This window comes from Entelurus aequoreus, linkage group LG19, assembly GCF_033978785.1.
Source record: "Entelurus aequoreus isolate RoL-2023_Sb linkage group LG19, RoL_Eaeq_v1.1, whole genome shotgun sequence".
NCBI lineage: Eukaryota > Metazoa > Chordata > Actinopteri > Syngnathiformes > Syngnathidae > Entelurus > Entelurus aequoreus.
The window spans coordinates 38,409,880-38,422,357 of record NC_084749.1 but is presented as its reverse complement, the minus strand read 5'-3'; the positions used below and the strand labels follow the sequence as shown (position 1 = coordinate 38,422,357).

The 12,478-nt window shown below is 37.8% G+C and overlaps 1 protein-coding gene across 4 annotated transcripts in view; it reads left to right on the top strand.

The window, feature by feature from the left end:
- tns3.2 (tensin 3, tandem duplicate 2) overlaps positions 1-12,157 on the top strand; it is a 130,243-nt gene extending 118,086 nt beyond the window's left edge. For 3 of the 4 annotated variants that reach the window (XM_062028493.1, XM_062028495.1, XM_062028494.1), the window contains 7 exons: positions 573-668; positions 3,366-3,443; positions 3,660-3,737; positions 4,868-5,036; positions 5,129-5,197; positions 6,950-6,979; positions 11,029-12,157. In XM_062028493.1, the coding sequence (XP_061884477.1) occupies positions 573-668; positions 3,366-3,443; positions 3,660-3,737; positions 4,868-5,036; positions 5,129-5,197; positions 6,950-6,979; positions 11,029-11,170 (662 nt within the window). In that variant the 3' untranslated portion in view covers positions 11,171-12,157. The remainder of the gene's footprint in view (positions 1-572; positions 669-3,365; positions 3,444-3,659; positions 3,738-4,867; positions 5,037-5,128; positions 5,198-6,949; positions 6,980-11,028) is intronic. The other variant, XM_062028496.1, reaches the window with a different exon arrangement.
- Positions 12,158-12,478: the final 321 nt, after the last annotated feature.

The window sequence follows — 12,478 nt, the reverse complement described above, 5'->3', positions numbered from 1 at the left end:
AAAATCCGGGAGGGTTGGCAAGTATGATATATATATACTGTATATATATACAGTATATATATATATATATACTGGAATTTCAGTGAATTCTACCGATAAATATACTCCTCCCCCCTATAACCCCGCCCCCGGAGCCCGTCCCGCCCACCTCACCTATTTCCTGTCTGTTTCCACATCAGAAATCAGAATCAGAATCAGAAATACTTTATTAATCCCCAAGGGGAAATTAAAATGTTCATATGGGTTCTTGAGACTTTTTTGTGCGTCCTGTCATGAAAGACGTCTCTAGCGATTCTGGGACGAAGGGCTAAATTATAATTTTTTTCCCAACTTTAAAGGGGGCGCTATCGAGCCAAATTTTGAAGTTCTGTTTCGGGACCTCTAAAATATCCGATTAGACCCCTATAGGTCATCTGTACAAAATTTGGGGAGTTTTCGTGTATGCCGAATGCCTCAAAAATGCGTCCTAAGTGGGAGGAAAATAATAATAATAATACAAAATTGCAGTTTCAACAGGGCCTTTGCAGGTACTTTCCTGCTCGGGCCCTAATGATAATATTGTGTTTATGCAGTTGCAGATGCATCCAATGAGCTGGTTCGACATTTCCTGATAGAGTGCACCCAGAAAGGAGTTCGTCTCAAAGGCTGCCCCAATGAACCGTACTTTGGTGAGAATACTACAGCTGCAGTCAATATAATTCCCAACCTGAAAGTATTACACCTTTCAATCTAAATGATGCTTACATAATGTTGATTGTTGTACTAGAATATGAGTAGTATTTTTTAGATTCGCCAAATATACACATACAGGATTTTTTTACTGTGAGAAATACGCAAAATACCATAAAAAAAATGCTGAAAATAAGAAATACTGTAATCACGTAGACCTTGCAGGATCAACAACAAATACAATGTTTTAATTAATGCAAATGCAAAAAAAACCCACATACAAATCCTACAAAGACTGCACAAGCGAAATGCTGCAACTTTAAGGAACAAAATGGAAGTTGGCCAGACCAAGCAATGATAACATTAGCAATGTAAACCAGTTGCTTTAAATTATTGATATTAATATTACAACGACTTAAATTCAAATCTTAATTTTCATTCCGCCTCTTCAGAGGTCAGTCAACCTTCTTGTGGACATCCCGCTAATGTCTTTAACGATGGACATCCCCGGGGTCTGGCTCCACTGGTAGCATGACAAACATCTGTTTTGTTTAGCGAATATGAAGCATTTCTTTCATGCAGTTGTTTTTTTTTGATAGTGTGTTTTGGCATTTGCTGATTCGTTTTGTTTTCTAATTTTGCAGTGACTATGTAAAACATTTTTCCATTGCATTGGTTATTTGGTGTGTATGTTCTTGGATCATTGCTTTGTTTGGAGCGTTTGGAGGTTTTCGTCTATCTACCAAATTTCTTGTTCTATTTACAGATTGTTTTGCCTATTTTTAGTGCTAGATATGGGCTAATTTTTTTTCTTCTTTATATTGGAGTTACAGTATACGTATATATATATATATATATATATATATATATATATATATATATATATATATATATATATATATATATATATATATATATATATATATATATATATATGTATATATATACAGTACAGGCCAAAAGTTTGGACACACCTTCTCATTTCAATGCGTTTTCTTTATTTTCATGACTATTTACATTGTCGATTGTCACTGAAGGCATCAAAACTATGACACCTGTGAAGTGAAAACCATTTCAGGTGACTGCCTCTTGAAGCTCATCGAGAGAATGCCAAGAGTCTGCAAAGCAGTAATCAGAGCAAAGTGTGGCTATTTTGAAGAAACTAGAATATAAAACATGTTTTCAGTTATTTCACCATTTTTTTTGTTTTTTTTGTTTTGATGCCTTCAGTGACAATCTACAATGTAAATACTTATGAAAATAAAGAAAACACATTAAATGAGGTGTGTCCAAACTTTTGGCCTGTACTTTATATACTATATATATATATATATATATATATATATATATATGTTGACATGCAAGCAGAGTTGTAGATTTTTGTAAAAAAACTTTTATAATTGTAAAGGACAATGTTTTATCAACTGACTGCAATAATGTAAATTTGCTTTAACTATTAAATGAACCAAAAATATGACTTATTTTATCTTTGTGAAAATATTGGACACAGTGTGTTGTCAAGCTTATGAGATGCGATGCAAGTGTAAGCCACTGTGACACTATTGTTCTTTTTTTTTTTTTTTTAATGTCTAATGATAATGTCAATGAGGGATTTTTAATCACTGCTATGTTGAAATTGTAACTAATATTGATACTGTTGTTGATAATATACATTTTTGTTTCACTACTTTTGGTTTGTTCTGTGTCGTGTTTGTGTCTCCTCTCAATTGCTCTGTTTATTGCAGTTTTGCTGGGTCGGTTTTGGTTTTGGAATTGGATTGCATTGATATGGTATTGCTGTGTATTGTTTTGGTGGATTGATTAATTTAAAAAAATAAAAATAAAAAATTTAATAAATAAATAAAAATAAAAAATAGATTTTTTAAAAATGAGAATCGATTCTGAATCGCACAACGTGAGAATCGCGATTCGAATTCGAATCGATTTTTTTCCCACACCCCTAATATATATATATATATATATATATATATATATATATATATATATATATATATATATATATATATATATATATATATATATATATATATATATATATATATATATATATATATATATATATCATTGACCTTCTGCCACGTGCATTTTCTTGGGTAAAGATCATTTCAGCACTTCTTCGTCATACTAAAAAAGGTTCTGTTGTCTAAATCGTGTTTTCTATTTTGCCCAGAAATGGTGGTACAGATTATAGTTACGTGCTGCATGTTCAACAATATCGTAAAACACTACAAGATGGAGTTCATACAGTAGATGTGCCGTAAATAAGTTTTTCCATGGTAACAGCCAGTAGACACCTCACACCTCCTTTAAATAGGGCTGTCAGCACCACTTTTGCACTTGTTATCAATTCCGCCATGCAGTCTTAGTAGATTACCCGCAACACACCCTCTAATAGTATTCACAATTTTATAATTTGCACACACTTCTTAATGTGTGGTACTTGGGATCTTAGTAGATTAGGCCCTATGTAAGTACAGAAATGAGCACATAAACAAATAAAGACACAGCTTGTATTTACTTTTTTTTAAGTGCAGTCCGTCAGCAGTTTATTGTTGATTACTGGTTATTGCTATCCTGTGAAAGTCTGCAGATAAACTCTCCATTTTTTATTAGGTTTTTCTGTTGTTCTTGCCGTCTAATGTTCATTATGAATTCATGTTGTGTGTTTCTCTCAGGAAGTCTCACTGCTCTGGTGTGTCAACACTCCATCACACCTCTCGCTTTGCCCTGCAAGCTCATCCTGCCTGACAGAGGTAGGCTCTATACTACTGTAAATGTGATACATGTATTAAACAGAAACGTGTCTACACAATATGGAAATTAAATCTTAACCAAGTTAGAAATGTATGTCAATGTAAGTCATTGCAAGAGTTTTGATGCAATTCAATATTTTGTCTGCTGCTAATAAAAATAAAGAGGCTTGTGTGTTTCTTTTGCATTGACTCCTTTTTGTGTGACTTTTCTTGCAGACCCGTTGGAGGAGCTCAGTGACTCGTCGGCAAATACGGCAACAAACTCAGCAGCCGAGCTTTTAAAGCAAGGGGCAGGTAGAACAAAATAATTCAATTAATGTTTCTGTGAAATTCTATACTAACTGTGCTAGTATGATTCAGTTACGATGCAATACACACAAATTCTGTCTTATGATAATCATGTTAAGAGATTAGATTTGCTGCGGTGTTATACTGCAAGATCTTACTAGTGTTATGCACTTAGAGAATATAATAGTACAATACACTAGAACAGTGTTTTTCAACCTTTTTTGAGCCAAGGCACATTTTTTGTATTGGTGCACACCACCAGCAGAAATAATTAAAAAATGAAGCGCAGTTGACAGTAAAAAGTCGTTGTCGCAATTGTTGGATATGACTTTAAACCATAACCAACCATGCATTAATATAGCTCTTGTCTCAATGTAGGTGTACCGTCACGACCTGTCACATCACGCTGTGACTTATTTGGAGTTTTTTGCGGTTTTCCTGTGTGTAGTGTTTTAGTTCTTGTCTTGCGCTCCTATTTTGGTGGCTTTTCTCTTTTTTTTGGTATTTTCTGTGTAGCAGTTTCATGTCTTCCTTTGAGTGATATTTCCCACATCTACTTTGTTTAAGCAATGAATTATATTTCAGTTGTTTTTAATCCTTCTTTGTGGGGACATTGTTGATAGTCATGTCATGTTCGGATGTACATTGTGGACGCCATCTTTGCTCCACAGTAAGTCTTTGCTGTCGTCCAGCATTCTGTTTTTGTTTACATTGTAGCCAGTTCAGCTTTAGTTTTGTTCTGCATAGCCTTCCCTAAGCTTCAATGCCTTTTCTTAGGAGCACTCACCTTTTGTTTATTTTTGGTTTAAGCATTAGATACCTTTTTTCTCTGCACGCTGCCTCCTGCTGTTTCCGACATCTACAAAGCAATTAGCTACCTGCTGCCACATACTGATATGGAAGAGTATTACACGGTTACTCTGCCGAGCTCTAGACAGCACCGACACTCAACAACACATAATTTGTAGACTATAATTACTGGTTTTCAAAAAATATTTTTAACCCAAATAGGTGAAATTACATCATCTTCCACGGCACACCAGACTGTATCTCACAGTGGTTGAAAAACACTGCATTAGAAAACAAGTCCACTTATATTGTGTTTCATAAAACATATGTGTTTAATATGTTTGTAGCTTGTAATGTGTGGTACCTTGGCTCTGTGGAACTGGAGTCTCTCACGGGACACCAGGCAGTTCAGAAAGCGACCACGCTGACACTCGCCATGGACCCTCCGTCAGCCTCGACTGTTGTCCACTTTAAGGTGTCAGCACAGGGAATCACACTCACAGACAACCAGAGGAAGTAAGTGTGGATGTCTGCACAATACAATACAATCACAAAATAAATACTCTATTTTCATTATACACTATTTCAACTATATATCATTCCTTAAGGCTGTTTTTCAGAAGACACTATGCAGTCAACACAGTCATCTTCTGTTCTCTGGACCCGCAGGGCAGAAGGTAATTGTTGTTTACATTTACAACACAAGCTCACATCCTTGCACGTTGAGACGTGGTTTCGCAATCACAGAGGATGAAGTAATAATTTTATTGGGCACATAAAATCAATACAGAAATCAACACATTTTACATGTGTTGAATTTGGTTTTATTTCGCATTCAACTTGTTTGACCTCCTAGGACAGGGCTATTCAACTGGCGGCTTGGGGACCAAATCCAGCCCGCGAATGACACTATACCGGCTCTGAAGTTTAGTTCAGAAATTTGGAGACAAATATTTTTGCAGCTAATTCCTAAAAACATCACAGTGCTCCTGTTGTAAGGACCACTGTAAACACATTGGCAGATCCTTACGTTGACATTTCAACCTTTCTAGCAAACATAGAACACTGGGGTCCAAACTTGTGATAACTAAGGCGTTCCTCAAGGCTCCCCTTTAAGTCCTCTCCGTTTTGACAGTTAAACATTTTTTGTAATGTGATTTATGTAACTAAGGTGTTACTGTAGCTTGTTTACATTAGATGCAACACGTGTTCATTTGTTTAACCTTTTTAAATATAGTAGTGGAGTTCCTCAGGGTTCCAATTTTAGGTCCTCTTTTTTTCATCATTTGTGCTTTTTCAAATGGTGTGCTGAAAATTAGGTTAAAAAATACTTCCTAAAAACCATAGAGGCTGTCATATAGATGATTTTTGACTAGCTAACAGCTCCTGTAACTAGAGACGATAAATGCTTTAAAATGTGATATCGGAAATTACTGGTATCGGTTTCAAAAAGTAAAATGTATGACTTTTTAAAACGCTGCTGTACGGAGTAGTACACGGACGTAGGCAGAAGTACAGAGCTCCAATAAACCTTGAAGGCACTGCCTTTGCGTGCCGGCCCAATCACATAATATCTACGGCTTTTCACACACACAAGTGAATGCAAGCATACTTGGTCAACAGCCATACAGGTCACACTGAGGGTAGCCGTATAAGTACAAATATGCGCCACACTGTCAACCCACACCAAACAAGAATGACAAACACATTTCGGGAGAACATCCGCACAGTAACACAACATAAACACAACAGAACAAATACCCAGAACCCCTTGCAGCACTAACTCTTCCGGGACGCTACAATATACACCCCCCGCTACCCTCTAACCCCCCCACCCCCACCTCAACCTCCTCATGCTCTCTCAGGGAGACCATGTCCCAAATTCCAAGCTGCTGTTTTGAGGCATGTTAAAAAAAATAATGCACTTTGTGACTTCAATAATAAATATGGCAGTGCCATGTTGGCATTTTTTTTCCATAACTTGAGTTGATTTATTTTGGAAAACCTTATTACATTGTTTAATGCATCCAGCGGGGCATCACAACAAAATTAGGCATAATAATGTGTTAATGCCACGACTGTATATATCGGTATCGGTTGATATCGGAATCAGTAATTAAGAGTTGGACAATATCGGGATATCGGATATCGGCAAAAAAGCCATTATCGGACATCTCTACCTGTAACGCTAACAAAATAAATAGACCAAAATCAAATGTCTACTGTAGAGGACACTGGTTTTCCGAACTATACCAAATAAGACACAGTCTGACCCCCGGGCCCTTAGCTTTCTGGAAATGTGGCCCCCAGAGCAATTTAGTTGAATAGCCCTGTCCTTGGGACTTAAACACTTGTTTTTTTATGCCTTTCTTAAGTTACTGTTGCTATTCGGAAATAGTTGGATCTAATGACTATTTTGTTCCACACAGATGGACAAGAGGCAGTGATTCTACAGCAAAGTGCGTACTTTCATGCTCATCTTTTTGATGGACTAATGTGTTTTCTCAACTTTACCCTTCAGTTTTAGACCGTCTATGTTATTCACAAAATATTATACACTCCTTCTTGAGCCATTACCTCATCGCAATTAAGACGTTTATGCATTTAAATAATCCTAAGAGCTCAGTTGTCAGGGGCTTTTTACCCCTGGTGCCTCATCCAGATGATGGTGAGGTAATCTGGGTCCCCCTTCTAATGGGTTCACCACGTGCGGTTGGAGTCTAGGTAGTTCGGTACAGTGTGAGCTGGGTGGTGGTTGAAGGCAAACACTTTGTAGTTCTTGGGGGTGCGGGGGGAGGGCTACCAAACCAAAGAGCGCTTCTACTTGTGACTCTTTTGTTCTGCTGTGGCAACGTTCATGTGAACAACAACAGTGAGACCTGGAAGGGTGTGATTAGGAGGCCCACCATCCCCGATCTGAACCCAAGTGGTGTTTTTTAATTAGACTGGGGGACATTGAGCCGTTGTTGTCTGTCTTCCATGCCTTCATAGCGTACAAGCGGCCAAAATTAGTTTCCCCCGTCGGGTGGCGGGACTCTCCCTTAGAGATAGGGTGAGAAGCTCGGTCTTTCGGGAGGAGCTCAAAGTAAAGCAGCTGCTCCTCCACATTGAGAGGAGCCAGATGAGGTGGTTCGGGCATCTGGTCAGGATGTCCCCCGGACGCCTCCCTGGGGAGGTGTTTAGGGTGCGTCCGATCAGTAGGAGGCCACGGGGAAAACCCAGGACACGCTAGCCTGGGAACATCTTCGGATCCCCGGGAGGGGCTGGACGAAGTGGCTGGGGTAAGGGAAGTCTGGACTCTCCTGCTTAGGCTGCTGCCCCCGCGACCCGACCTCAGATAAGCAGAAGAAGATGGATGGATGGATCTTCAAATAATGGCTAAAATGTGTCATTAATTCATTAAATTATTACATCATGAAACAATGAAATCAGTAATTAAATTGTTAAATAATGAAATCACGAAATAAATAATTACAAATAATTAATTTGATCATGAAATAATTAACTCAATAATTAGATGAATGATTAAATATGATTATACATGAAATAAATTAATGACACATTAAATGTATTTATTTAATTTTGCCCCATTTGGCCCTACATAGCTAACTTCCGGTTTCATCGTATACTTCCGTTTAGTTTTCCTCATTTTGCATGTGTTTTTTTTGGGGGGGGGGGAGTTGGACATTGCTGTGAGTTTGCCCAGCACTTGTGTGTTGTGTTTTGTGAAGTTGCATGTGTTTTGTTTGTGTATGTTTTGGACATTGCAACGCCTTTGCCCCTGTCGGCCACTGTTAAGAACAATCAATGACTTAAAGGCCTACTAAAATGAATTTTTTTTATTTAAACGGGGATAGCAGATCCATTCTATGTGTCATACTTGATCATTTTGCGATATTGCCATATTTTTGCTGAAAGGATTTAGTATAGAACAACGACGATAAAGTTCGCAACTTTTGGTCTCTGATTAAAAAAAAGCCTTGCCCCTACTGGAAGTAGCGTGACGTAGTCAGTTGTTCGCCTCCTCATATATTTTCCTATTGTTTTCAATGCAGCTAGAGCGATTCGGACCGAGAAAGCGACGATTACCTCATTAATTTGAGCGAGGATGAAAGATTTGTGGATGAGGAACGTTAGAGTGACGGACTAGAATGCAGCGCAAGACATATCTTTTTTCGCTCTGACCGTAACTTAGGTACAAGCTGGCTCATTGGATTCCACACTCTCTCCTTTTTCTATTGTGGATCACGGATTTGTATTTTAAACCACCTCGGATACTATATCCTCTTGAAAATGAGAGTCGAGAACGCGAAATGGACATTCACAGTGACTTTTATCTCCACGACAATACATTGGCGAAGCTCTTTAGCTACTGAGCTAACGTGATAGCATCTGGCTCAAATGCAGATAGAAACAAAATTAATAAATCCCTGACTGGAAGGATAGACAGAAGATCAACAATACTATTAAACCATGAACATGTAACTACACGGTTAATAATTCTCAGCCTGGCAAAGCTTAAAAATGCTGTTGCTAACGACGCCATTGAAGCTAACTTAGCAACCGGACCTCACAGAGCTATGCTAAAAACATTAGCGCTCCACCTATGCCAACCAGCCCTAATCTGCTCATCAACACCCGTACTCACCTGCGTTCCAGCGATCGACGGCGCAACGAAGGACTTCATCCGATCATCCGTGCGGTTGGCGGCTAGCGTCGGCTAGCGCGTCTGCTATCCAAGTAAGTCCTCCTGGTTGTGTTGCTACAGCCAGCCGCTAATACACCGATCCCACCTACAACTTTCTTCTTTGCAGTCTCCATTGTTCATTAAACAAATTGCAAAAGATTCACCAACGCAGATGTCCAGAATACTGTGGAATTATGAGATGAAAACAGAGCTATTTTGTATTGTTTTCAATGGGGTACCGATACTTCTGTTTCACTGGCTACGTCACGCGCATACGTCATCATCCAAAGACGTTTTCAACCGGAAGTTTAGCGGGAAATTTAAAATTGCACTTTATAATATTAACCCGGCCGTATTGGCATGTGTTGCAATGTTAAGATTTCATCATTGATGTATAAACTATCAGACTGCGTGGTCGGTAGTAGTGGGTTTCAGTAGGCCTTTAAGGGGGAACTGCACTTTCCTTGGAATTTTGCCTATCATTCACAATCATTATGAAAGACATGACGACGGATGAATTTTTTTTTTTAATGCGTTCTAAATATTTAATAAATGTGATTAAAAAGTCAGCTTACAATGGAGCCCATGGGAGCTGTTCAATTCTGCCTATAGAGCCCCTACAAAACATCCAAACACCTCCAGTAGGGTTTTATATACATGATGTAAGTATATATGTAATGTAGTAACTGACACATTTATAATAGCATTTAATATTTACGTATTTTGATCCTTTTAAGCATACACCGCGCATTAATTTCAAAAACACATCACGTTTGCTTTTTTTTCTTCATCACTGAATTCTGCTCACTGCAGACTTCATGAGAGCCAACATACATAATAAAACATTACTTACTGTATTCGGTCTGCTGTCATTAGAATGCCGACTGCTCGGATGTTCATATATTCCCGTTTAGATGAAGAACGTCTCATAATCCTCGCAAAGAAAACATGTTGGAGGAAGCGGGGGAAAGAAACGTTTTTTGTGTTGTCCTTGCCAGTTCTAAATAGTTTGTCTGCATTAGCACTTATAATAACAATATCACTAATACTTGGTTGATAATTTAGTCACAAAATGTAAATTGAGTGTTGTTGGCGCTTTTTGAATGGTTATTTGTCGGATTTTATGGGTGAAATAGTGAAGCTCCCATCGGTTCCGCTGTAAACTGACTTTTATTTATGCTCATTTAATATTTCGAATGCATAAAAAAATAAAAAATCCATCAATCGTCATGTCTTTCATAATGACTGTGAACGATAGGCAAAATTCCCCCAAAAATGCACTTCCCCTTTAATGAAGCTATTTTTTTGGAATAATGATGAAGAAGACATTTAAGGTTAAGTGCATGTGCCTCACAATACGAAGGTCCTGGGTTCAATCCCGGGCTTGGGGTCTTTCTGTGTGGAATTCGCATGTTCTCCCCGTGCCTGCGTGGGTTCCCTCCGGGTACTCCGGCTTCCTCCCACCTCCAAAGACATGCACCTGGGGATCAGTTGATTGGCAACACTAAATTGGCCCTAGTGTGTGAATTAGTGTTAATGTTGTCTATCTGTGTTGGCCCTGTGATGAGGTGGCGACTTGTCCAGGGTGTACCCCGCCTTCCACCGGAGTGCAGCTGAGATAGGCTCCAGCACCTCCCGCGACCCCGAAAGGGACAAGCGGTAGAAAATGGATAGATGGGTGGCTTTTCTCAACATTTTTAGGGGAGATTGAAAAATAGATTCATTAGATTCATTAATTACATAACATTCTTAATCAATTGCTCATTTTTTTAAATTGCTGCACAGCTCTAATCTAAATATCTCTATTTGTTTTCCTCCCAGGATCTTTGGGTTTGTAGCGAGGAAATCTCAGAGTGAGACTGAAAATATTTGCCATCTCTTTGCCGAACATGACCCAGAGCAGCCAGCGAGTGCAATTGTCAACTTTGTCTCAAAGGTCATGATCGGGTCACACAAGAAGTGAGGAAACTCAAACAGACTTACTGCACTGACTCCAAACAATACAACTGTAACATTCACAAACCAAAACCTGAAGAACACGAGCATCAAATGCTCAAACGAAGAAACTCCAGCACCTCCTCGAAATGTTTGTGCGGAGTGTGCTTCAACGCTACCATGGAGTGCATGAATTCATTTATGACTGATCAAAGAATAAAAACATACTTACTAGGGGATAATTTGATACTAGGACCCTTTTTTTATAGAGGGTCTGCTATGGAAATTTGATTTTCACAATTTATATCACATTTTTGTCACAACCTTGTTGCTTTTCTCATTGATAGCCGGGGTAAAAATAGCATTGTTGAGATTGATTATCATTTTTTTTTTTAATGTTTAACTTATTTTTAAAAGTGGATTTCACATACACAAGGACAAATGTAAGGTGTAATACCATTATTTTGTGGCTTCGTATGTTGGAAAACCTTTGTGCTGTGTTTATATTTCACTAAATATGTATCCATTTATTCGGATGTATGAAAGTATTTTTTCTAAATATACTTCATCCATGCCAGAAACTGTATTTTTGTATAATATCATACATTGTATAAAAAGAAGAGTGTATCTCAGGATTTGTGCTATTATGTCACATGTAATGTAATATGATTTGAATTTGAGTACAGTTTTGAATTGTATTGTTTTTGTACAGCTATGGAAAATAATAAGATACCACTAGAAAATTATACATTTCTCTGATTTTACCATTTACAAGTATGTGTTTGGGTAAAATGATCGAGCACTTAAAACTACTGACAAGAGTATTGATAATTCAGTGATAATTTATTTTGAAAAAAACAACAACATGGTTTAACACCTGAGTTTTAAGAGCTCAAAATTGAGAAAACAAAACAAAAAACAAGTTCAATAAAAAAATGTTTTACTGTAATCATTTGTAACTGTGGATATGCTGACTTCAACTTTTAAACCTTGGCTGCTGGCTTGTGTCTGTGTTGCTATGGTAATTGTTCAATATCAATAAACATGTCCATATAACTAAAAGAATGTAATCCAAACATGCAGCGTAACAATTTTTGAAAAGCAAGAAAATTCAAACCACAAGCTCTTAAATGGGCAGATTTCAAAAACAGGAAGTTAGATACCATCATATATTACCGTATTTTTCGGAGTATAAGTCGCTCCGGGGTATAAGTCGCACCGGCCGAAAATGCATAATAACATATATAAGTTGCACTGGAGTATAAGTCGCATTTTTTGGGGAAATGTATTTGATAAAAGCCAACACCAAGAATAGACATTTGAAAGGCAATTTAAA